At 40.0% G+C, this 27695-nt stretch overlaps 1 protein-coding gene across 6 annotated transcripts in view; it reads right to left on the bottom strand.

Annotated features, from left to right (window-relative positions):
* Positions 1-27695, bottom strand: part of TENM2 (teneurin transmembrane protein 2) — a 681089-nt gene that overhangs the window by 150330 nt on the left and 503064 nt on the right. For all 6 annotated transcript variants that reach the window (XM_061456391.1, XM_061456390.1, XM_061456392.1 and 3 more), the window contains one exon: positions 21479-21717. In XM_061456391.1, coding sequence (XP_061312375.1) covers positions 21479-21717 — 239 coding nt within the window. The remainder of the gene's footprint in view (positions 1-21478; positions 21718-27695) is intronic.

Raw genomic sequence — 27695 nt, 5'->3', positions numbered from 1 at the left:
CCTCCATATGCAGACAGCAATGGAGCGAAGATTATTCCCAAAGCTGGGGCCAAGAAAGGGCTACTGGTTCCAGGAGACTGGCGAGCCAGGTACCTCCAGAGAGTATACAAGCTGTTTTTTTGAGCCATAGGCGAGAACAACACTCGTAAGATTGTTCAGCCTCACTCTGAACTGCTGCCTCATAGCGACTTTCTCTGTAAACAGAGCCTAAAATCATCCCATAAGAGGCAGAAGGAGTAACTTTCTGTCTTTGCCAGATACAGGCTTCTCAGTGGGAGCTACTCAGGTTTTGCTCTGTAAAGTGATTCTGGCATCCTAGATAGTCAATTGATGAATTCTTTAAATTGTAAAACTTTAGTCAAGGTCATTTGCAAATGCGAACCTTGAATTCTATTACGTTTTACCAGTGGATGACACAATTACAAGAACAAACCTGTTTTTATAACTCAACCATCTTTTCCCCTTGGTTATCAATTTTTAAATACAGGGCAAAAAAAAGTGTGCTTTTGAGAAAATTCTGAACACATAAACGTTTCAGATCAGTTCTACTACACAGAAGAAAATGTTTCTTTTAATAGTGTGATTTGATGTAATTTGCCTTATGATTTTTCTTAAGGTACAGCAAATGCTGAACAGAAAATGGCACATATTTCATTTCAAGATACAGAGCCAAATTCATCCCTGCATCTTTTTCATGCCCCGTTGGTCTAAGCCAATTATTTTCAATGTAGCTATATCACTGTGAAAAAGGAATAATGCAATCATGAATCAAGTCTATACTATTTTTCATGACAATTCCACTTCAGCAAGGCCTTAGATATAACCTAGTGAACCACAGATCACAGTAACATTTTATAAAATTTATTCAACAAAATGTATTAAACAAACTTACCTTTCTGTCTGTATCTTAGTAACTTAGCAACCCTTAAAATATCTGAACAAGCTTCCTAAATCTTACCTACAAATGCAGACTTTACTTTTGAGTATTCTCTGTGCCAGCATTGATGGCCATAATTGCAAGAATAAATTTTGCAGAATGGGGCTGTAACGCACACATTTTACCCGTATCTTCACAAAGTCCTTAAGGTACCTCTTAATTAATGGTATCATTTTCTAGGCTATTCAGTAGATCTGTCATGTAAATTCAATGGCAGGGGTATTAAGGCTTCATTACAGGAGATACCATAATAAAAGTATACCTAAATAGCTTAAGCGTTCCACAGCCACTTGTTGCATGTTTTATGGTTTCTACTGATTTCAGTCAGAGCACCCAAAGTGAGCTGGAGGAAAGAACCTGCCCTACAGTACTGCATCTTGGGCTCGAGCATCCTTCACAGCACCAGTCTGATGCTCCATGACCAACAGTGGCAAATGAAGTACCACAGGTGCGCTATACCTTAGTATGAGCCCACTGCCAGAGAGCCAAGAACAGGGCTAACTGAAGTTCAATTCTGCATGCAGAACAGGGAAATGAAACTTAATTCCTCATGGAAAAATGCAGTGGGACTGTATGAAAACTGCAGGAGCTGGTGAATACCAATTTTAGTCATATCTTTAAGTAGATGGCAATAAACCCTTATTATTTGCAAGGAAAACTCATTTACACTAAAGCAACCTGCAGTTTTCCCTTGCCAGAGCCAAGCAACAGCTTAACTCTGCACACAGAGGGTACAACCACTGTCAGCTTTGTGAAATGAGGGAGGATGCAGTGTCAACGGGACCATGTCTAAGTGATAATTAGACCCAAGTAAGAAATCTGGGGTTAAAACCTGTAATCTTAACTCAAGATTGCTCCCTCAGTACCTTTTCATCATCTTGTTCATGATTTAGAGTTTAAATTAAAGCTTCTAACCCTGAGCACTGTATTGCAGAAAGAAAAACACTTCAGGAAAGCCTGGGTCTTCAGTCAGCTACTGAAAGGGCCACATCCTCTCTGCTTGAGCTTCTGGGACTCCTTATCTGGTGCGGGGAAAACAGATGTTTTGTGAGCTGGGAAACACTTTCCTGTCTTTGCCAGCGCCAGGCTGCCACTGTGGATGTCACTGGTCACCCCTCGCTCCTCGCACCCCTCATGGCTTCCCGCCGCCCCGGGAGGCCCCCTGCAGCCTGCGGCCAGGCCAGGAAATGGCCCTCATGGCTGCTTCTGCTTGTGCCCTGCCAGCTCCCCCGCCACCGCCAGCCCGCTCTCGGCACTGCACAGGCTGCCCCGGCTGCCGCGAGCAGCGCCAAAGCTCTGTGTTCCTCGAGAGCAGCGGGAGATGCCGCTCCTGCCCCTTCAGCAACGCTGTAACCAAACCGCGTAGATGAATCACAGACACAGAATCAGCCGGCTTGGAAAGGAGCCTCAGGCGCATCCAGTCCAACCATTCGCCACCCCTAACCCACGGCACTGAGGCCTCGTCTCCACGCTGTGTGAACACTTGCAGGGACGGTGCCTGCAGCCCTGCCCTGGGCAGCCTGTTCCAATGCCTGAGCACCCTCTGGGGCAGGAATTGTTCCTCAGCTCCATCTAAACCTGCCCTGGTGCAGCTTGAGGCCGGTTCCTCTTGTCCCATCCCTTGTTCCTTGGGAGCAGAGCCCAGCCCCTCCTGGCTCCATCCTCCTGTCAGGCACTTGTAGGCAGTGATCAGGTCCCCCCTGAGCCTTCTCTTCTCCAGACTGAACCTGCACCAGCTCCATTGCCCTTCTCTGGCCCCACTCCAGCACCTCAATGTCTCTCTTGTAGTGAGGGCCCCAGAACTGAACACAGGATTCGAGGTGCAGCCTCACCATTGGCCGGTATAGGGGTTGATCACTGCCTTGGCCCTGCTGACAGCACCAGTGCTGATATATAAATGAGTGCAATTGACTCAGTAAATGTAAATATCGATACGCTGGACATGTAAGAAACTACTTCAGCAACATCCCCTTTAAATATCCTCCCGTGGGGTTTGTCAGCATTACTGTCAAGTGCTGTAACTAAAAAGTGAACAGTTCTCCAGCACCACAGCAGTATTACTCTGGTGTACCTAAGGCACTGGCATCCTTGAGACCGAGTTGGCACAAAGTGAGATAAAGCACAGTACTGCTGGGTTTCCTCCTCTTTTTTTCCAAAAAGACAAATATAAATTTATCATTACTAAAATGTTTTCTTGACACAAGCACTGCAAAGGACAACGGGCTGCGACAGGGACGCAAACCCGCCTGGCTGTGAACGCCTGCCCGGGAGCTGCCGGAGGGCGGCCGGGCGGGAGGCGTGATCCTGCCCCAGTGCCTGTGACTAACCCCAACGCAGGGCCAGGCTGCGCTGTCACCCCGCACTGACACCCTCCAGCTGCCAGCCACGGCGTGCTGCTTAGCTTAGTTTACCTTAACATTTCCTCGTGGGTGCCTGCACTATGAATTCGTGTAGGCTGATGATTTAGTGGTTGCCCGCTGATATCAGAGAGAGAAACATTTTTCCCTCAGTGTCTGCTTTGTAAATCAATCGCTAAATTATGTGCTACTTCATTCACAATTTTTTGGGCCTCTATCTGCCCTAAGCCACCTGCTGTGGCGATAACTGACAAAATATATGGAACCTGGGGAGAGGATGAGGAAAGACAGGAAGGAGGAGGGATGCAACTATCTTTGTACATGCGACCTCTTGGCAGAAATGCTCAGGCAGTGGCATACAAATGCTGTAGATTGAAGCTATTGAATTTTTCAGTAGCACAATACACTGCATAGCACTGCTCTTTAAGTGCTTGTATTCTGGTGCAACAGCAATCTTCAAAGCAGTAAAATAAGATGTACCCAGCTGTGTTTCAATTCATATACATCAAGAAGAAAACTTGTACTTTTCTATACTAATTTCACAGAGAAATCAAAGAACAAAAAGCTGAAAAAAATCTACAGAGTCAGACTTTAACAATCAAGAAAATAAATCTAGTTTTATTTACCTGTATCATGGAAACAAAAGCTATTTAAAGCACCTTTGCAACATGCCTCCTTATTAATCTGTATCAGGTTGTCTGGATGGAATCACAATCTTACTGTCAAGATCAAAATATTCACTGTCTCCTGCACAAACCAACAATTAAAATCTTTAAAAGCAGTTTGAGAATGTTGGCAGGCACAGCTATCCACATTACAAACAAACAGGTACTGTTAACATTCACATCTTACAGTTATCTTTCTTTTGCAAGGCTTTATTTTTCCTTGGAAATGAATGACTTTCCTTGGAATCAGACTCAAGATCCCTGCAGATTCTTAAATGAGAAAACATGTTACCACCCCTAACAGTAACACAAGCAAACCAGAACTACTACTATATGTAATAGCATTGAAAGGAGGCGTGTGTAGTATCAGCATTAGAAGATGGATGAGGAAACCAGAGATGGGAAAAGACAGATTACTGTGCGAGCAGAGTAATTTTGAAAGCTTCACTAGGGGGCTGGGATCTGCTCCCTCCAAAAGAAAAATCAGGCAGAAAACATAAATAGTAAACTGCTCTTTTTCCTGGTTCTATAAAGTTCTTCCGAGTTGTGTGGGAAAGAGAATGAAACTTGTCTTCTTCCCTTCAGAACAGAGCATTACTGTAAAATATTTAATTATTATTGTTACAGCTTCTGCCACATCAGATTGTACTTTAACTAATTTTATTTTTTAAGGTGAATGTCCTGCTAATAAAAGACCCTGGGACTCACAGTCCCAGAACCCAGTATTTGTCATTTATTCTCAGAATAGGACTAGCACTGAAAGATTCCCCAAGTGGTCAGCTTCACTCCTGCTCTGAAGAAATTGCTCCTTTATCATTGTCTATTCCAGAAGAATAATAGATGTCAGCTAAAATAATGGTAACACGTGATTTAACACTGTGTGTGGGCAGGGGGTATCCTACCCGACATCCCAGCAACAACCAGTGAATTCTCTTGATGTCACAGGAGGGGAAAGAAATGCAAAAATAGTGTCACTTCTCCCCACGGAGCAATGTTTCCCCAGCAAACAACCTGAAAAGCAGTACTTTGCCCCCCCAGGGCCAGTAATTTGGGGTCCTGAAATCAAAATGGGTAGATAAGGTTGTGCTGGGTGAGCAAGTCCTGCATTCTGAAAGATGAGAGGAAGATTTTAATTACCGTGGCAGCACCCATGGCTACAGCCCTCTCCCTGTATACCTGGGAAAATCAAACTAGCTGGGGCAAAAGCTGGTTAGGTGGAGCAGGACAGGGAGAAAAACATGGACACGCAGACCCCCAGCACTCAGCTGGCCCTGATACAAAGTTTTAACAGAATATCAGAACTCAAAAAGCATAGCGACATTCTTCACTAAAGTAACTTACAAAACGTCAGTAATTCACAAATAAAGGTGGCGAGACATTAGGTAGAACAAACTATTGTGCCTACTGTAAGGGAAAACAATGTTAAGCATTGCTCCAAATGTGATGTGAATGACTAGGATCCTTTGGAGTGTGAGGGCAGTGAATCTGGTGTTATCATTGAAGATCATATCACTCGATGAAGAAGTTCCTTCATTATCAACAGACACAAACATTCACACACAGATCTCTCCCCCAGAACTACCTGAAAATAGGTGTGAATTGTCAAACATACTTTACCACCTTGTGCTATGATTTCTTTCTGAAACCCAGTGATCTTCATTAGATCTAGTTATTACATTAGCTTTAAATACCAGGATATAGACCATGATACTATTCAAAACGGACTCTCAAAACCAGCAGACCTAAGCTCCATTTTTTTACAGTAATGTAAAATATATACATTACTGAAACTCAATTTAGTCATCTGGAATGTGGGAATAATAACATTTACTTTCCTCACAGTGAAGTGCTTATAAGCTAAATTAGCATTTACTATAATTCATCTCAATTCTAGAAAACAGTGAATCATAGTCTTATTTTTTAAAAATGAATAAGCAATTTCATTGAGCAGGGAATAAACTTTTGTCTTGGTGTTGGGTTTCTTTTTTGTTTTTCAATTCCTCCAACTATCATTATTTACCAGAAGCTTAATTTAGCCTATTTACAGAAAAATCAAGTCCTTTTTTTGGCTCCTCTGTGCTAGAATTAATCAGAAGCTGCATGATTCCATGTTTAATTTCAATCACAGCAGCTATTGTTTTACAAATAAATAATACTTACATGATTTTTATTACTCCTAAAGAAGACACTCACTTTTTCTTAAGGAAAATAAAAAGTAGAATAATGGCTTCTACAGTTTTGTTTAATTATGAGAATACCTCAGGATATGTGTTTTCCCTTAATAAAATCCAAGTGCATAATTAAATCTGCATTTTCTTGAAAGACATCAGCAATACCTGGCTTACCTGGAAGGTGTCCAGACTGGCAAGAATTAAAATGCTCATGAGAAAATAGAATTGGGGAAGGGGGTCAGTGGGAAAACAGGTTATGGGTCAATGCAATCTATCAAGTTCAACCACAGAGGCAAGTGCTACACAGTGGTACATGGAATTCCTTTTGTAGACCTGGGGTGTAGTTATTCAAGTTGAAAAAGCTGGTTGTCAATTTTATAGCTAGATTTGCTAAAAGGATAGCAGAATTTAGCCCCATCTGTTAGTCCTTGGCTAGGACACTGGTGCTATTTGTTTTCTTAGCATGGCATCCCAGTCCATTTCTCACTTGCAAGCTCATACAACAGATTGATGGTGCCAGAGAGACACTGTGAAGTGGTGCCTGCACCACTGCCAAGGGCAGGGAAGAGCGGATGGTCAAATCCAGATGATTTCACGTTAAGAGAGGATGAAGTGAAAGATCTGCACTGTCCTCCGCCCCACCCCTCCATGCTCACAGGGGACTGCATCTAACCTTCAGTCAGCAAAACTGAAAGAGAAAAAACTTTGCTTTGAGACGTTAGAGGTGCTTAAGAATACTTTCAGTTCAAGTTTTGCCCAGCCATGGGCTGGTTTTAAAGCCATACCGTCAAAATAAGAGTTACGGGGATTTTCCCCAGTTTCATAACTGGGACAGAATGCTTTGCCCTAAATAGCTTTTGCCTGAAGACTCTCTTCTAGTGCCCTCTTTCACAAAAACATACAGAGGGAATGGCAGTTTTCTGCAGACCCAGCTGATCTGTAAATCTGCTTGGAGACTGCAGATTTAGTGCGCAGTGAACCTTACGTATGCCATATTAAAGTTTATACAAAACATTGCACTGAAACAACGGGTAACCCTGTAGCACCGATGGGTCTACGTCACGTTGCTCACTATAAGAGAGTACAATTTTATACTTCATTATCAGTTACTACTGGTGGCAAATATGTGCTAGATTACTCCAAAATATTAAACATTTCAAGATGCTGTGAATTTCAGGGAAGAAAATAAAGGTGTTTTCAGTTACTAACTTAGCTATTTTTGTAAACTTCTCCCCTGCTGCAGAAAAGCCTGCTCCAACTCCGATTCATTTTCACATTCCTGACTTTACTTCCGTGGGCATTCCCAACAGACTTCAGAAAGGTACACATGGAGCAATTTCAAGAATGGGCCTAGGGTAAAATTCTGTCGAATACATAAAATAAGTAAACTAGAAAGTAGGGGAAATATTTTCATAATTTCTGTCAATTTATAGTAATATTAATAATTTTTAGCTCACCACAAAATATTATCTACATGTGGCTTAAGTTCATCTAGGAGCACAATAAAGAAAAAACAGGTGAAAGAAATGAGAGAAATATATATCTATAAATCAATTTAATTTGTAGGTATCTTTGCACATAAGCACAAACAATAAGCAGAGACATGTATAATATAATTCTGTCTACTACAAATTTGGCCTTTTCATATTCTGCAGCTCAAACTCTATTATAAGCTTGCCATTTCAATCCAGACCTTTGACTTCCAAGAAAAGGCTTTAGGGAAAAACTCTGTTTATATTTAGGCAAGGCTTTAAAAGGTAAAACCATCATAGAATAATATTATCTTTATCTTACCAGACTAGTCAGAGAGTTCAAACTGAAATGGCATTTTTTACAAGCAATAATGTCTCAATTTGTAAATGGCATGCAGGCCATGTATATTACTGCAAACCAGGGATAACAATTGCAGGATTTCCACTTTCTGAGTTGCCAAAGGGGATATTTTCATGACGGTGACACACATGGGTTTCCAAGTCCGCAGCTGGCACTGACAAGTGCCATGAGTTACTAAAGATTGAACACACGTTGCACAGTGTGCAAGCATGTTGATGGAAAATATATTTAATGTAAGATATCCAAGTAAAAGAGGACAGAAGAAGGAAGAAGCCCCACAGCCCTAGCCCCTTCTCCTCACTTCAAGTGAGGAGAAAACATCTAGGATTTTGTATTTTCCTTCAAACAAGGAAGGACATGATTGTGTTTACATTTCCAGCCAAGGAAAGCAAAGCTTCAGTTACCTTCAATACAATTGTATGACTTCATTTTTACCTCTGAGTACCCATGTGCTGACCCACTGTGACTGAGATGAGCTAAGCAGTGTTTAAAAGAATCAACTTACTTCCAAAGCCCTTCTCCTGCCCACTGATCAAATCAGTAGATCTTTCACCTGAAGATCTTCTTGGGCAACATTACTGAGCAAACTAAAAGACAGAAATACTGCCACCTACAAACCCCTGTATCTGACCCTTGGTATTTGAGGCCTGTTTTGCCTAGCGAGAAATACAAACGTCTTTTGTCTCTGAAACCACAAAGATGTGGGTTCAAACATTAAAACTGTGTGAGAAAACTTGCAAAGTTTGGCTAAAAGCAGCCCCACAGAAACTTACAGTTGATTTTCTGTGTTCAGTCATGTAACTGTGTATCAACCCTCTGAATACTGAACTTGGGAAACTGCTCTGTACAGCTATAAAAAAATAGATACGATTCCAGAGTCACGACTATACTAAAGGAAAAGCAAGGTACGCAGTATATGCAACCACTGCCTCTTTTGCAAACCGCTCTGGGATTGTCAGAGTGCTGTGGTTTAAACCCAGCATGAGACTGGAAAGTCCTTGATCAGGGTAAGCACCACTCAGCAACAATGAAAACATCCACGTGTTATCAGCATTATTCTCAGACTTAAGCCAAAGCAAGCACTGTGCCAGCTGCTAGGAAGAAAACTAACTCTATCCCAGCCGAAATCAGGACGCAAAGTATACAAGTTACAGCATGCAGCAGAAGCTGTTAATGGAAAGCATTTGAAACAAAATCTACTGGAAGTATGTAGAGGACAGCTGACAGCTGAAAAAAAACCCCATGTTAATCTATGTGTTAAAAGAACCAGAATTCTTAAATTCTCTGGGCCCTAAACTTTGGTTTGGACCTTCCTATTCAGAAAAGATCTGGGCTCAGGGTAAGGCTCCGTACGCTAAAGATAACAAATAGGATGGATTTTATGCGTTCAGCCCAAGGTCATGTGCTGCCCCTTCCCTGAGAAGTGACTGAGCAAACACTGGTCACAGGTACAGGACAAAGGCATCCTCCATGTGAAATGACCAAGTCCAAGGTCTTAGGCATAGAGCTGTCTGTCCTTGTCAGCGGAGGATTTGTAGCACAATCCCCAACCCACACTTCACTCTTCTCCTGGGTCTCTGGGCCCCTTGAAAAGGGCAGTGCCAGGAGAAGCCCAGGAGCTGTCTGGGTTGTTCTAGCAGGCTACACCTGCCCGCTGCCTGAACCCCTCAGCTATGCTGTACTGAGGGCTACTCATCAGCACACCACCATACTACTACAAGTAGCTACTAAAAGGTCTCCTACTCTAGACTTGGGTTGGAATGCAGGTTGGGATGTGAATAGCTTTGAAACCATTATCCAGGAATTCTGAAAGCATGAATTCCATACTAAGTACCTGTTCCTCAAATCATGGAAACCAGTCAAAAGTGTACATTTTAAAATGCACACACAGTCGAAGCAAAGCAAATTCCCACTCCTTCAGTTTACCGGTTGTGTATCTAGCATTCCAGGAGTTAAGCAGTGTTAAGCAAGTTTCATGGTCTTTAAAAGCCCTTTTCTATTCTACCAGTTTACAGCTTTCTACTGGTAAATATGGAGAAAAGATGAGTGATTTATGAACACTCACTTTAAAAAGTCAAACAACATATTAAAGCAATGCTTCATAGTACGGTGAAATAGAGTTAAGCAGACCATTTTCACAGTGATTTTTATAGAAAGAACATGCATAGATTTTTGACAGGAAAAAAAAATAAATCTAAAGATGAACAGAACCGCATGTATTAGATGTTGTTAAACATTTATTTGTCCTAAAGCAAAAGATAAAACTCGTTCCATCAGAGATCTATATAAAATCTAAACAGAGAGATGAAAATCACAGCTTTTCAACCTCAGTAATTTCCCCTTACAAATATTCTAAGATGAGATTGAGTGAAACCTTTCACCAAACTACATCCTGAAAACCAATACTACTTCCAGTCTCGCTGCTAATGTGAGAGTGGGTAATGCTGATCAAATGACAGAAAACCAATCAAGTAGCAAGACATATCTTGCTGTTTTCTTGAATGTCTATAAATTCACTGCTTTTAGTAGCAGTCACACACTTCCTTAGCTACAGGCCTAATTGGCGTCACTTGCCCGTGGCTGCTTAGGCAATTGCAATGACCCAGGTTGTGCAAGCAGATAACGAGTCCCTGAATTGACTAAGGAGTGTCAGAACGACAGAAGGAAAAATTGGCTAAGGGAGCCCATCAGCAGCTGTATGTGCACCCTCAGGTGGTGCTCAAGGAGAACCTATATTTTAATTTGGAGTCCATTTGCTGCAAAAAGATAGAAGTTTAAGGTCTGCCATGGAGTACAATATGGCAATCCAAGCAAAGGAAAGGAAAACAACTTTTCTGTATTTCTGAGAACAAATAGCTGTCTCTACCATCACATCATTGTTTTACTATTACCAGTTAATACAACAGCAGACAGAAAGTGCAGCTGCGGTCCACAGAATATTTGGCATTTCTGGCCCAAGCATAATCCCTCATGTAATGAAAAACTTATTTCTATTTCTGCATCCTCGCTACTCTTCATACTGAAGAGGCTTGCGTCTGTCTCCCATTTATTGAAGCTTATTCTTCATCTAGACAGCCAGGACTGGTTTGTATTAGAAATTAGGTTTTAAATCACTATTTTTCTATTATTTATTTTAGGATTTTCAGGAAGCCTCCAGAAGTGCAGAAAAATTATTCTTGTTGAAAAAGACCCTAATGCTCTTAATGAACCAAGCCCCAATGACCCATGTTAAAAAACTTTGATGTTTTTGAGGTTCAAAATAAACTCTGTCCATAAAGACAATAACATTATTTTAAGAGTTAAAATGACATTAAAATATTAATAAAGAAAGAAAAAGTTCAAAACATGCAAGAGCCATGCTCACATCCCTGAGCTTTTCTTAATGAGCAGGCTCCATTATGGGCCTCTCTCTTTTCTCATGCCGCTGGAGTTTTGCATTTCAGTGATTAATGGAGTTGCAGCTGTGGAATGGGATATATATGAAAAAGAAAGAAGGTGAAATAAACTTTTGCCTCAATAAATCTTATGGGCCTAAATTGCATCTGTTTTCTCTTTATGTTCTCTGCTGCCTTGTGGCCACTTTTAACATGATTCTCTATTTTTAGGTCCCAGCTCTGCACCACATTCTTATAAATGAGCACAGTTCTCTCCTTGGAAAAGACCTTAGATGTTACAGGCATACTAACCCAGTACTGCAAGCTAAATGGGACTATGATGCTGCATTGCCTTTCTCTGGAAAATGTTAGTGTGCCTGCTGCGAAATTGTTTAATTTCTGTTTCACTTTAAAGTATTCTGCATTTACCACAGACCAGCAAAGATGTTGTAAGTTCTTATCCATCCTTATATTACCTTGGGATGCTTGCTACATACTCCTGATATGTTTCCAACATCTATTAATTTCTCAGCATATCAAGCACTACTTTCCACTCTTTAAAAGACTTCTAATAACTGAGCACAGAAATCCTCTAGCAACAGAAAAAGTATCTCCTTTCTTCTGCAAAAGAAAACATTACCCTCACAACTCCAATTCAGTTAAGAGAGATTCCAGCTGTCAGGAGCAAAACCTGAGTTTGCTGCTAAACCACGCGCCTTGCATCCAACTAGCTTCCCTAGAATTACACTCTGGGGTTTCATGGTTCCCATAGTTAGGAGGTCCAGCTATAGCATCAAGTTCCTGATTTATAAGTTAAAGTTGTAAAGTTGTTCTTCTGACTACACAGAATTATTTCATTCACATTGGCAAACCTTTTAACAGTAGCAGGTTGGCTTTGTACTTCTTATTGGTACAACTGCACTAAAGTTGGTTTATGCAGCCAAATTAGGATACTGAGAACCAGCAGTTCATGCCCTGCTTCATGCTGAAGTAGACATGGATAGGGGCTTCCAATAATCTCCTGCCTTCGTCTTGTAATTCTTCAGTCTCTCAATACTACATCAGCTATACAGAGTCTTCTGCACCTTACAGAAAGCAGGCAGTGTCTTGCAGGATAAACCAGTAAATTGAAAGAAGATGCAAATACACAGAACATATACTGCAAGACTAGTGCAGTGCACTTGGATTTAAACAGAACGATGTTAACATACATGTACAAGCAGCGCGTTATTGATTGACTGACCTTTCAGAGAATCTTGTCTAATCCAGGTCAATACCTGCAAGACAAATCAAGTGCTGCAGAAAGAGAGTTTAAAAACTTCTCATCCAGCAAATGGGGAACCCAGTCCACCACACTGGCATTAGTATGTGAAGACTGCTTCTATTCTATGGCTTTCCTCAGAAAGTATTTAGTAAGAAAAATGTTGGAAGAAATCAGATGATCAACCAACCAGCAAATTAAAAAAAAAAAAAGTTTAAAATTAACTGCAGCAATATTATGCATTATGCATATTACCTTTTAAAAATTAAACATGACAGAAGGGGATAATTATGGATATCCCAGAGAAGAAAACAAACTAAACTCAGAGAATATTTAAGGTTTTAGGTAAGGTTCTGCAAGATCAACATAAGAGAACACAATTCCTTCCATTCAGGAACTGTATTAATACAAATGCTTGTCTTTTCTAGTAATTATTTAGTAATAGCCAAGGCAAAGACATTAATAGTGTCTAATAATCACACAGTGGGGCTCAACAGTGATTCTCTCATTATCAAATCTGCTCAAGATACAAGTCAAAACATGATTTTTCTAACCAAATACATTCTTCATTTTGGCATTGTAATTCAAGCTTCTGATGTCAGAAAAGATTATGAGAAAAGAAGTAGGACAGAATTTCCTGAATATTCATAAAATATATGTGCATCAGTCAAAAAGGGAGCCTCTCCTTCCTACGCCCCTCAATCTACTAAATAAAATAGGCTTTGGCTCACTTACACCCATCATGGTCAAATTCTGTTGTGGAAAACAAATATTCATGCTCAGTGAAAGGACTCCATGTCTTGGAGTATAGCACTCACCATTATTCAGGCAAAAATGCCTCAAATCATTAGAAATGGGAGTAATTCCTTGCAATGGTACAAACCAGGGATTGACGGCCTGGGGAGCAGCTCCACATGAAAAGAACTGCTCCTGTTATCCCAGTGGACAGAGCACTAAACATGAGCCAGCACCATGCCCTGGCAACAAAGGTGGACAGCAATATCCTAGGCTGCAGGAACAGAAGCATGGCCAGGAAACTGTGGGAGGTAAGTATCCCCATCAGCTCTGCACTCAGTAGTATGCTTCTAGGGATATCTGCATCCAGTTTCAGGCCTTTCAATACAAGAAAGACATCAATAATCTGGAGCAAATCCAGGGAACACCAACAGGATGGTTGGGGCTGGAACACATGCTGTGGTAGGAGAGGCTGAGGGAGCTGGGTTAATCTAGCCTGGGGAAGATTAGCTACTCTAGCCTGGGCACTTAAAAGTAGCCTGCTGGTACCTACAGGTCATCAAGAAGATAAATCCAGGCTCTTCACATTGGAACATGGCAAGAGGATGAGAAACGAAGGGTATACATTAAAGCAAGGTGGAGGCCGCATATAAGGATATCCTTCCCCATGCGGGCAGTCAAGCAGTGGAACAGGTTGCCCAGGAAGGTGATGCACTCTCTGTCCTTGGAGATCCTCAGGACCAGACTGGACTTCAGATATGACCCAGGTTTTAGCAGATGACTGGACTAGAGACCTCCAAAGGTCCTTTTCAACCTGAATTATTCTACAACCTTCTAAATATAAACCTGGAGCACAAAATTTGTCCCAGGCATTAGATAGGTTTTCACAGAAGATGCTATTTTTCCCAATTATAACTACAAGACTATCATAAAAAGAATTTACAAGGCACAACATAACATGAATATGGAGTGCTAGGTATTCAAACCCCCTGACCTTGGCAAGTTGAAGATTTTGTATCTGGGTAGCAACATAAGCAGGCAGCTCAAAGTATGATGCAGCAAGACTACAGAGAATCAAAGCCTGAATAAGCATAAACTGAAATGAACCTGAAAGCTGTTTCTTAAATAGTTTCTTAAATTACTTACAAGAGGTAATGTCACCACATTATACTATATGGCGAGTAGAGTTTTCTGTCATTTCACAGTGATGTGTCATTTCTCTTCCCACTGTTCAACTTCTTTTGCTCCGTAATTTCTGTCGTGTGTTACCCTGTCTTATTATTTTCACAACTGGAATTTAATTTCTATTGTTATCTTTTGTCTTCCTGCCAGTTCCTTGAACATTCTCTTGTCTCTTTGGTACACTTAAGTATTTTTTATTTGTGTTTCCTTTTTCATGGCTTTCATAAGTGTTGTAAAAACTATGTTATCCACCCTTATAAAAGCTATGTCGCACTTTTCAGTCTGATATTACCCCATTGAGCAATAGTCCTTTTCCAAAAGGCAAACATGCACTTCTACATTTAAATGAACAAAATGCACAAATGTGCTAAGTGCAAAACAACACAATGAGTTATTAAAGAAGCGGAGCAACAAATAATAGCAATAAACCAATAAATGATCACCTGGTGGTATCAATATAAATAGCTGCTAAAACAGCAATGTTTACCTAGGGATATTTTACACTAATACTGAGCACTGACTTTTCAGAGAGAATGATCACAGGTTTATTTGACAGGTATCTCTGACTTGGCAAAATATAATCTTCACTATTCCTTATGTTCACCCTTCCCCTGAAAACTGCTCTCCTCTCAGTCTGTGGGGTGGCTTATAATGCATGTCTCGCTAAAGCATCTCAAAACTTTTCCATCATTTTTCCCCCTTGACTTCCTGCAAGAGCTGTTTTACATCCAATTATCTCTGCTATCTCTTTGCCCTGACAAGACTTGATACCTATGATTCTGGGATTAAATCCTAGACTTCTAAACAAATTCAAAATACTCAGTATTTGCACTAAGAAAAGTGAGAATAGCCTCTGTTATGGAGCTATTACAAAATCCAGGCTATTTTCTAGTTTGTGGATGGTAGGGCAACGACAGTGCATGTGAAGCACAGCATGTGCTTTGCAACTCAGAAGGAGAAAAAGGAAAAAAACACATTTTCAGCTTAGCCAATGCTATCCTATCCTATCCTATCCTATCCTATCCTATCCTATCCTATCCTATCCTATCCTATCCTATCATCATATCATATCCTATCACATTGCTCATTTTTGTGATACTAACCTCTCCCACGCCACATGTTTTGAGCAGTACAGCATCAGCTAGGCAGTTCCATTACTTAAGTGCACAGTAATATATTTTAACAGCTTCTGGGGATCGCTACCAGCATTTGTCAAAAATGTTTTCTCAGACCCATCCTAGATTGTGTTGTGCAATATATATTAGAAACCAAGCAGAAACATGCCCCCGAAACCAGAACCCCAATATCACAGAAAAGAAAAAAACCTCTTGGCCTGCTGGTTCTTGCCAAGGTTTTGGAGTCCATTCATTCAAATCAGTAGCTAAGCAGGAAGGGTTTTCAATTTCAAGTGCTAAGCATGTGATAGCAGTTTGTGAGTTATGGAAACATTAGTCTCACTCTGGTTTCAAGTGCTGAGGTTCACTGAATGAAAATCCTCAACAAAGTCAAAGAGAATTGCACAGGGTGATAAGGCTGCTCCTTCACACTGAAAGGCACCTGCTTCCGTTATCTCAGATCTCTGCTAGGCAAAACAATAGGTACACTGGGTTGGTTTTTTTTTGGGGAACAAACTTGTAAATCAAGCTTTTATGATTGAGTCAGGAAAAGCACAAGCAAACTACACCCAAGTAATTTCACATGAAGGTCCTCCTTTGTGTTATTATGCATATACAGCAAATAGAGCATTTTGACTGTAGGAAAACTGTCTCCTTCACGTAATGAATCTCTCGCACTTTTGGACTGTGGAATAGGAAACTTGCTAGGCTAAAAAGCCACATCTAAACTTCCTGGAGCCGAGTGCCATGATTCCCAGCATTAGTGCCTACTTTTCTTATGGAATGGGGGCAGATGATTTTCCCTGAAAGGCTCAAAGCCTCTCTTCTCAGTGGTAGCATCAGACAAGCTTACTGAGCTACTGCTACTCTTTTCTGTCCCAGATTGACTGATACCAGTCAATAAGAATCACTGTACATGTGACATTTAGAATATGACAGGCATATTCTAAAATTTAATTATTGCTCCTTCACTGACACCTATTTTTAATGCAAATTTAAGAACAGACCCTTCTGTCATCAGCTAATCCTGCAAGATGCAGAGCTCCCTCAGTTTACATTGATTTCAAGTGAATCTGATAGCAGTGATTGGCAGCCAGATGACCTCTGTCTCTCAGAGGTTCCATCTTTGCATGATTTTCCCTTTTTCCAATCTCAGTTTCCAAAATGTCTAGCATTTTGATTTCAGTGAAGTCTGGACAAAACAAAGTCAGCGGTTTTCTGTCTCTACAAGTAAAAACAAAAAATGCAAGATAAGAAATCAGATGAAATTTTAAGTTGCCATTCGTCAAAAAAAAACTGGAGAAAGAGAAACAAAAATCAATTGGTACACCAGCTAGCCACTTGAGCACAGTGTTTTGATTAATCCTGATCTGTGGAATGAGGGTCAAAAAGACAACTGGACTTATGACTGGACTAAATTACAAATATGAATGAACAAGAAACTTAACACAAGCACCTACATTAGCAAATATCTGACTCATTTCTGGAAGAAAATAATTCAAGTTGATCTCAACACCAGAAGGACACAATTTTATGCAAATTGTGGCACCTACATATCTTTGATGCAGGGTGAAGACATGATTTATTTCCAAGTCTATTTCTTTCAGAAACCCCATCAATTTTGTTTTCTGTCACAGAAATGAATGAAAACTTTTGTGGCTACAAGCGGGATAGCCAAATGAACTAACAGTTATTTGCCTATACGTCTCGTGTTCTGTATGCAGCTATTTTTCAGGCTTTAATTTTAAATATATACAGGGAATAATAAGAAGAAAAGGATATTTTCATTTGCTTAATTAACTGCCAGACCCTTTGGCAATTCAGCCCTCTCTATAGCACAGAAGTGAATATATTATTTTAAGTTTATGATACATGTGCACTGAAGATGTAGTGCATCACATGTAGAAGCATGTGATTGTTGTAATTTCTGTAATTTTCCTTTTATTTTCCCTATATCTTCTTGCACATATGTCCTGGGTTCAGCAGTAGCAGTCATGTTTCTCCTCCTTGGTAGCTGGTGCAGTGCAGTGTTTTGACTTTCGGCTCGGGAACAGAGCTGATAGAGATGTTTTGGTTTGGCCAAGGACTTTGTGAGCCTCATGCTCTGCCAGGGAGGAGGGGAAGCCGGGAGGAAGCAGAGACAGGACACCTGACCCAAACTGACCAAAGAGGTATTCCATACCACAGCACATCATGCCCAGGATGTAACTGGGAGTTAGCCGGAAGGGCTGGGAGACTGCAGGGTTGGAGGAGGTATCGGTCGGAGCTTGGTCGGGCTTGGGGGGCGAGTTATCGGTCAGCTGGTGCTGAGGTGTTGTATTCTCTTCCCTTGTTATTTCCTTTATCATTATTATCATTGGTGGCAGCAGTAGTGATTTGTGTTATACCTTAGTTACTAAACTGTTCTTATCTCAACCCGTGGGAGTTGCATTCTTTTGATTCTCCTCTCCGTCCCTCCGAGAGCAGGGGGAGGGCAAGAAAGGGGGGGAAGTGAGCAAACGAATTACCTGACTGGGTTTAAACCACGACAACATAGTAGGAGTAGATAAAATCCATCAATACCCTAAAAGTTATCAGTCTGAGTCTCCAGATACTATCTTCAAGTGGGGCATCTTTAAACCTTACAGCTTTTAGTTTCCACAGGACATAACAGTTTGGTGGGGTTGGTTTGTTTGTTTTTCTCAAAGCAAGTCTAAATACTTCAAATTACCACGTTTTTAATATACTGACATGTTGCTGGTCTGATGTGCTTTGATGCTCAAAGTTAGATTGGCAGAAATCAGAGAGAGCAGCACAAGGGCTTACAGAAATGTGATATTCACGCTTGGAAGCAATTACTCTGTGAAAAGCACAAGGTGACTTTGCTTTTTCCTCTCCTTCCTTCTTTTATTTTTCATATTTTTTCCCCTCCAACTTTGGCATGAATCTAAAGAACGAAAAACTAATTTAACATGACAAATGCTTTCATCACTCCCCTAACCTCCGAAGTGAACGCTCTGACAAAGACAATATGTGTGCTATATGCTTTCCTTTCGACACTTTATAAATTACTTTCTTGTAACTGGGTTTTACCACCAGCCCAATATCTTCAGAATGTCCTAATTTGAATGGCTGGTTCTACATTCTTCATATGTCACCCCTGGATAATAGAAATAACTCCTGGCCTTTGTGAAATGACGTATGCCTCAAATGGGATTGTAGGACAATTTTATTTACACACTGCATGTTGGAGTTTACCAAAATGTACAACGCTACCAACTTATACTCTGCATTTCAGTTACATCTGCCTGCTGAAGAAACAGGGAGAAGTTATAAATCTGGCTTTAACTCATCAGACAACATTTTGTATACTGTGTAAGGAAAAAGTTAACTGAGATGATTTTTTTCCTGTACTCTGCTATTAAAACCAGTGTAACAGTCAGACATAGAAACATCTTAAAATGCTCTTTTTAGTGGAAATGATCCTCAGAGGAAGATTTAGGAGAATTTAGATACTGACTGGCCCATAAAGGAACAGTCTATTTAAAAACACAAACTTCAATAGTAGGAACCACCAATCCATATGTATCTTAAAAAAGAAACCCCAATGTTGTGTTTTAAAAAGACATATTGTCATTATTTTGACAAATGTTTCACTTCTTAAGATCTCAGTAGTATCTTTATTTAACATCACTAATGTACTGTGGCAAAAGATTCCAAAGGTTATTATGCACTTATTACTATGAAATTATTTTAATGCTTTAACCATACTGTCTTTTCATTTCACTGTTTTTATTTGCATGTTATCAGAAAGGCAATAGGAATGCCTGAACAATTTAAAAAATATGTATTCTTTTTTCTCTGTTATGATACTTTTTTGCTTGTCTCTTTATTTGATATTTTTTTCATGCCACCCATAATCTTCGGCATGTTCTCTGAAAGTCCCACATTTAAATGTGGACTATATTTTCAGTGACCTATCTGTATCAATTCCCCCATCTCTTTTATTATAAGAAAATACATTTAAAAATCCTGAAGTCTAAGAGAACTTCTAAGTATTCTTTCAATGTAATTTACCTCGTATTTGCCAGCACTGCTTTTTTCATTTAGTCCTGCAATAGTCTTGATTAGCATTGATGTGATCATCTTCACACAGACTAGATATATTGACAAGCCTAAGTAGCATAACAGAATTATTCACAGGATTAATTGCAGCTATTTTCTGGCTTTGATGTATACTCATTCTTTACTGTGTATGGAACGAAGCTTGTCAGGTAACTTCTCATTATTTAATCCTTGAGCCAACACTCTTGTTCTAAAACCTGCTTTCTTGTGTTTACTAACCAACTCTATTGCACTCATCATTCTTTAGTCAGCGAAGACAACTTCAAAAACTTCTGTCAAAATGGATCACTTATGTCATTACTTGAAACGATAGATCATTCATCAATTATTAAGAGTCAATGCATTATCTTACATTCCCTCTTGTCTTAGTATATGAAAGTGTATAAAACAGTAGACATGTTGCAAAGCTTTGCTTTAGATTACAGTAACCTAAATACCAAGGAAAAATATGTTTCATAATCCATCACTTCAAAGTTATGCACATGATTAAAAAACTCAACTTGCGGTATATCATTCCCCATGTGCATAATCACTCAAACAGAAAGCTGTTGTATGATAAGTGTCATGGTCAATAAATCATGTGCTTTCCAATCTTTTTATTTATATATCAAACTAAGCCTGCTATTCGTCTGTTAGCTCTGTAGTATCGAGTATAGCGGGATATAGGCCTGGCCTAAAGAGGCAACAGCAATAAAACAGCCAGTCAGCTCTCTCTTACTGCTGTATATATTAATTACATATGGAAGCTCATTAGTATGAAAAAGAGGTTTTCCTTAGAAAACAGTGTCTATGCTGTTGAGTGAGAATAGGGAGTAAATTCAGTACATCTTTATAGGTCTTTTGAGCACTAAATAAGAAATTAGATTCAGAGACGAGCTAAACCCCTCACAGAATAGGTCTGGAAAGTATCAAGCTACTGTAGCTCCAAAATACTCATTGAAGCTAGAGAGTTTGTGCAGCATCTCATTGTCAGCAACGTTTTGTCAAAGGTACTGTGAAAGGTATAAAATACACAGCTAGTAGACACTTAGATAAACCTCCAGAACAACAGACAAGGAGAGGGGTGCCTGGGGGAGTGGGTGCCAAAAAATAATTGCATTAAGAAACACAAAATAACAGAAACACATTAAAAAAAAATCTCAAAAGACCACAGAAAAAATGAAGACACGGTGCGGTCAGTGTTCATACACTGATCCTGGGAAATAAGCACAACATTTAGAGTTTCCTTTCTATATTTTTGCTGACAAAATACTAAAGAAGTGTGGAATACCAAAAATAACAGTGCATAGAACTGAACTACCTATTTAGATCTGACACCACCGGAATTTATTCACGAAGATACAGAGTGAGACTTATTAAATGCCAGGAGCTTCTGTTACTTACAGGGAGTCACCCACCAGCACAAAAATCACAATTTTTTCCAAATATTTTTTTTAACATATGGTAGTACAACAAAAAATCATTGTATCACCCACTGGTTGGGCCATCCATGAGAGATGTGTATACAACACCTGAAGTTAACACTGCACTGAGAATCCTGAATCGATTTCTTTCTTCCTTTGCTCTTATGACAGAGAACAAGAGGTGAATGTTTTATTTTACCTCAGTCGTCAGTATAAGGAATAATAATTTTCTTTGCTCATTACAAACACAAATCTGGGTGACACACTGACCATCCTAATACCTGCTGAATTTTCACTTGCTCACATAGCTGTGTGATTTGATAGGGAAAACACAGCCTTACCTATGAAATATGCCAGCAGGATGGCAAGCAGGACTGCAGCAGCAATTGCAGATAAAGCGGCACATTTCCAGCTACAATACTTGGAGGGTTTCTTCAGCTTGAACGCGTTCCTGGAGAATGTATTTCTAGGTAACAGTCTGGGAGGTGGAGTATAAACTGTTCCTGAGGTCAACGGGTAACCAGGGGAAGAACTACTGAACAGTGGAGTAGTTCCAGAAGATGTCTTGAACAAGAAATGCCTGAAAAACATAAAATGGTACATAGTGTTGTAGTTAAGAAAGAATACCTTCTATCCTGATTCCATCCCAGCTATGATAATGTGTTAAATTCAACTAAAAAGGATATTGTATGAAGAAATAAGGAGATGAAAATTCCCAGTCTTTTTCCTATCAGAGCTTAAGGACTGTCACTAAACCACAGTGTTAGGATATCTGCTTAATCCTTTCAGTACTTAGATGTAACTTGACCAGATAAAACACCAGCATGACTGATGAGGTGCCACTGAGTACCAGTTGAGATTGCACCTGTAATACATGTGAGCAGTCTAGTAACAAAGCTCATATTCAGAAAGGATGTGACTGTCAGTTCCTTTTGGTCAGTGTTCGATTAGGACAAAGCAGAAAAGAAAAAAAAGGACTTCAACTGCCCACACATTTATTAAGAAGAAAATAAAGTACAAAATACACTGCCTAACAAAACCTAAGAAAAGGAAATGCTGCCAACACATTCCGGACAGAGGAAATGGAAAACACAAGATAGAAGACTGGCTTCTCTAGGTTAACTTCTCCCAGTCAGGAAGAACTAACTACAGGTATGTTCCCAATACATGATAAAAAAGGGAGAAGCACAGAATAAAGGCAGTGGTTTTCAAGGCCACTTTTTTTCAGAGCAGAGAGCTCTGAAGATCCATTCCTTCTTAGCTCTGAAAAATAAATGCTTCTTGGAGCAAATGAGAATGAAGATCCTCAGTATTCTCCAAAACCAAACCCCAAGTCTTACTTCAAATGTAGAAAATGTTTAACAGTTTTATTCAGATCAGAATCATGTATGTCACTCTCAAATCACCTGTTAGGACTCCAAAACCAATTTCAATCAGTTTATTACAACAATGATTTGGATGTTTGAAACTGAAATGTGTTTCCTAAGTATGTTTTCCAACCCATCATCATACATGTGCATACTTCCAAGCACAGGATTTACTGCCTACTGATTATACAGAATAACGAAGATGATTTTAAAGGTCACTAAAGCATTTGTTTTGAAGTGAAACCCAGAGCATAATAAATTGCACAGAATTTGCATACAGGTAGAAGACAGTAAAAGGAAGGCTGGCTAAGTTTCTCAGTTGTATGATTGACTGGTCACATTTGAAGGCAGTCTCTAAAATATGGTCTTGTCTTTAATGCAGTTATTAATAAACTCTATTAATAACCATGATAAATCCCTTACTTTGACACTACCTTTGTTATTGTGTGTTTTTTTTAACCCCCAGATGACCTCGGACATCGCTTACAACAGTGATCAAGATTTAGTTTTTTCAGAAAGTATTTCAGTCGCTTAAGATATTGCTGGTCTTCACTGCCATAAGTGCGTATTTGTGCTTTGGAGACACTGTAGATACACAAGTACACAATCAGAAATGGCTTCCAAAGCCTCACTAGTTCAAGATTAATTCTGTATTTTGTTTTTGTTTTATAAATGCAGTTTTTGGAAAGCAAAGAAGCAGAATTAAAAGGGAATATTCAAGCTAGAAACATTCTGCCATTTTGTTTCTCAAATAAAGTTGCCCTTTCTTTTTTCCTTATCAGTGAGGCTCATTAGACATTAGAATTGATTCTTTTCCACACACTGTATACAATCTATGAGAAAACACAGTAAAGGCAAATGCTAAAAGGTTTCCCCCCCCGAATTACCTACCTAGCCTTTTAAACTAAAAAAGACCCTTTTGAGTTACAAGAAAAGAAGAAATACTGGCAGTCTGATTTCATGAACACTTAATTCTAACTCTTCACTTTGCAGCAGCTGAATTAAAATAATTGTTGGGAAAATGCTGCTATTGGGCTGGTTGGGTTATACTAGATCTAGTGATGCTTATGTTCCTTTTGTCTGGTTAAACCCTGATCAACTCTTGTTAGCAGAAGCAGTTTTAGTCCTTTCTACTTTGTCTGTGGCACTGGCAACACTATTCCACTTCTGTAATAGGAACTAGGGATTGAAGTGCCACGAAACATGAGGAACGAAAGAAGGAAGGACAGAAGGAAGAGAGATCTGGTAAGATAAAGTCAGGTAGGAAGGCCCAGAATCTGAATGAGATTCTGCATCTGCCTGAGCCCAGGACTGCCTTCTCCTCCTAAATCCTCATGGCATGAGCAGCCCTTTTGGGTTTGGACTCACGGGTCTACAACAGAAAGTTCTTACAGTTCTTTCCTTGTTCTAGCCCCAAAGCAGATCTCACATAATCAAATTGGAAATTGCAGTCCTTGGCACTGCCTTTATCTGCAAAGTCAAGGTTTTTAAACCCAGGAATTTTTTGTCCTCTTTAGCTGAGAAGGCAGATACAGTACCAACAGAATTTTTAATTTAAAGCATTGTTAAAGTAAACTCAGATACATAATGAAACTCTACTCCCATTAAAATTGAATTAATGAATATCTAGATATAGTTTAATAGAACATGTCAATCATATACTGTTTCATGTGAGAAGAAAAAAAGTAGAAGAAAAAATTAGTTCCACTGTGATCCACATTGAGATACGTAAAGAATATAAAGAAAACCACATACTTATCCATGCAAACATAATCTCTGTTATAGTGGTAAAACTGATCCAAACTTGATAGAAGCAAGAAAAGCCGAATTAAATGGATATGAGGAATGGTGTCACTCATAAAGCAAAACCAGAAAAAATATCATTGGATAAGCTCTGAATTTTGTCATACCTGCAACTCCTACCCATGTATTTTGAAAGCTGGAAGTTTCATGCCTCTATAAGATTTCTAGCAAAGTGATCATGAGAAGGTACTGCACCATCTTAAAGGGCAGAAAATCTACCTTCAGGAGCTTGAAAAAGACATTTCACTAAAAATATGTCCCGTATCCGCCAAGTCATTGTGGAAAACTGTTGCTGCGTTCAGAAGCTGGAGACCAGAGTAGCAGAAATAGCTTAAGTTACAGCAAAGCACACCAGAAAGACTTGAGAACATAATGGACGAAACACTTGGACCCCCAGAGTTTTAAGTATAGATTCAGCTACTAATAGAAATAAATTGACTTGTCTCAAGTCTATCCCTAAAACCAATGATCTATAGCTATATTTTCATGTAGGATTCGACATGCTCTGATACAACCAATTGTCTGTGGGCCCATGCTGCACAGAGAGAACATGAGCATTTATCAACATTAATTACAGTCTCACAGCAGTAACACTGGGAGGTACAGTACAATGACTGCTTATGAAAAGAAACGATCTTATTTGTACTCATTCACTTGATTTGAAATACATTCCATATTAGAATTAAAACCCCTGTATATTCTCTGTCTTACCTGTTCACCTATCAAACACTATTAAGAAAACCACATTTTCTACCTCACAATTAGCATTAACAATTTGATGTAGATTGGGACTAGATTTCTATTTTGAAAACATGGGAGTAAATTTGCTGATGTTTAGCCCAGTCTTCCCAGTTCCTGTGCATCATGAAGACATTCCTATGCTGGAAAATAACAAGAGATGACTGTCAGTATACAGTGATTCAGTAACGTATGCACCCATGAAAGGATGGAAGGAGCCTGCATGCTGCTCAGAGGGAAGAAGGGAACCTTGTAGCTTGCTCAGTGCTCTCCTCTGCTGCTCTGCAGCCTCCTGGGCAGTAAAACGCACCCCCTGGTTTTAGAGCAGCGCGTGTTGCTGATGCGCGGGACCACCGATGCCAGGAGAAAGGTGACATCTCTGAACGCTGGGCTTGCACGGGGACATTTGTCCACAGTGCTGGGGACTAATGATAAATGGAAAAAGCTTTATTTTGCTTTCTTCATTAAGTCAGAGCTCTCTACAGCATTTATTTTCCCACAGGTCAAAAGGAGCTCTGGTGTTCAGGGAATAGTGGTCTGACTGAGACTGTATTAACTTCCACATTCTTTCAGAGAACAATCTCTGTTTTTTATTCCTCCTTTCTGGCCAGATTGTCTTGGCAGCACACTGCAAGAATGAGTTGAGAAAAAAAATGGTTTTGCAGTGAAAAAATGTAATAGAAAGGAAGAACAAGATAACTTTCTAACATAAATTGCTTCTTTCCCTCCACATGCTATACTAAGCTTATTCTGCAAGAACAAAATACAGAAATCTGTAATGCTTAAATTGTCTTTCTTTTTTTCATATTTCTTTTCATAGGTTTTTAGTAGTAATGAATAAATAGAAATAAAATGGTAACAGCTTGATTTAATGGTTTTAGGCCTTATCTTCAAGCTGTGGTAAAATCACATCTGTATAATTTCACTGGACATTTACTCTTAGCAGAAAAAAACCCAATGAATTATAGAACTTATGTTCTATTCAAGCTGGTTTTCATTGGGAGAAAAAATAATCTTCTGTAGTCTTCTAACTCCCCTAAAAAGTAGCCATGAGTCATTTTATGTCAGCGATAGAATCAAAGTGGCTGCCAAATTCAGACAGTGAGGTTTTATGGCAGTTTTCTAACTTACATACAGAAAACACCCAAGATGGAAGAAAACTACAAGCTGTTCCTATGCCTTTTTTGCTGAAATGTCCTCTGAGTGTTAGACTGGTGCAAGGTTTGGTCACCTGTTTAAGGGCCTCTCAGTCTTACCCCAAATGAGATTTAACTGAATGTTTTTGTTCTCAGGTTCTCGCAGCAAAACACAGAGTTATCAGCCAGGCGTACACAGCTGAGGCTTCGCTGGTGTGATAAAATTGCACAGGTTTGACCCTCTCTAGCATCTACAGCACAGGGACCGGGGTATCCCCCACCTGCACTAAACTTAGCAATAAAGATTTAAAATGTGTAGTTAAAAGAAATTGTCTAATCTCATCAAATCTCCAGACTAAACTCAGTAAAATAGATTTTTCAGTGGAAATCCAAACTGTATAAATGAACCGGCCATTGTACACAAGGGTGTCTGTGCGCACCCTCACACCCAAATGCCTGTTGCAAACATAGCACAGCCCTCATCACAAGGTGCTATTTCAGTGCTTTTCAGCCTCCTGCAGACAATCCATTTGTAACTCACTGTGCATGGTGCAGGAACCAAGGACACTCTATTAGGCATGGAAACAGTAATTCATAATGAACCCATCAATACCAGTGGGACACTTCTATTGACTGTAATGTGACTCTGAACCTCGCAGCTGCCACCCAGCCTCCAGCGAAGGTCTAACACCAGTTCCTCAGCTCTCGAAAGGATCACGATTCCTTAAAGGCTGGGGTTTCCAAATCCCCAGGCAAAGTCTTCAGGAAAATGCAGGCTGTAAAGCAGAGTGCCATGGATAAGTACCACACCTGCTTGTCACCATCATCTCTGCACTCTTATAAAGGCACAGCTGGACACACAAAAGCACAGTAATTGAAAGCTGCCTGACAGGGTGGTAGGATGTTTTACAAAGAGGCAGGTGCCTGCCTTTGGGCACCCTGATCTGTTATATTATTAAACAAAAACAAATAGGCAATGTTCACAAAGCTGCAATTGAAAAGAGAGAATAGGTAAAACCCAGGTAAAACATGTATTGTCCTGCAGCTGCACTGTTGGCTCTGTTCTGGGTACCTTTTTATAGGAGAACCTGCTTTCATCTGGAATTTGTTAACTGAGATACTGTTGGATAAAGTTTTTATAACCTCTCTCACCCCTACTGTGAGCTCCATGCTGGAGCACTCTTGGCGGCGTTGCCAGCCTGGCTCTGGTACATCCCAATGGCACAGCCTTGGGATGTACCAGCTCAGAGAGCTGCTCAGCTGGGACAAAGAGCTGCAAGAGAGTCTGTGGAAAGATGAGGTGAAAAACATGGAGAGAGGAGGGATTGCTGAGATGGGGGTCATTAGTAGCGTAACAACTTGAAAGGGAGCACTCCCGCATGGAAAGGCATAAAATCTGTCAGGGGAGACCTGGGAAGGCAAGCAAGGATGCATTAGGTTGAATGGCTGGTGTCGGTGGAGCTCGTGGCACACAGCAGCCTGGAGACCCTGAGGAGCTACAGGGGCCACCCCTT

This window comes from Pezoporus flaviventris, unplaced genomic scaffold (genome assembly GCF_033815535.1).
Source record: "Pezoporus flaviventris isolate CSIRO_AGI_PZ_B2104156 unplaced genomic scaffold, CSIRO_AGI_Pfla_v1 ptg000023l, whole genome shotgun sequence".
NCBI classification, from domain to species: Eukaryota; Metazoa; Chordata; class Aves; order Psittaciformes; family Psittacidae; genus Pezoporus; species Pezoporus flaviventris.
This window is presented reverse-complemented; position numbering and strand designations above follow the sequence as displayed.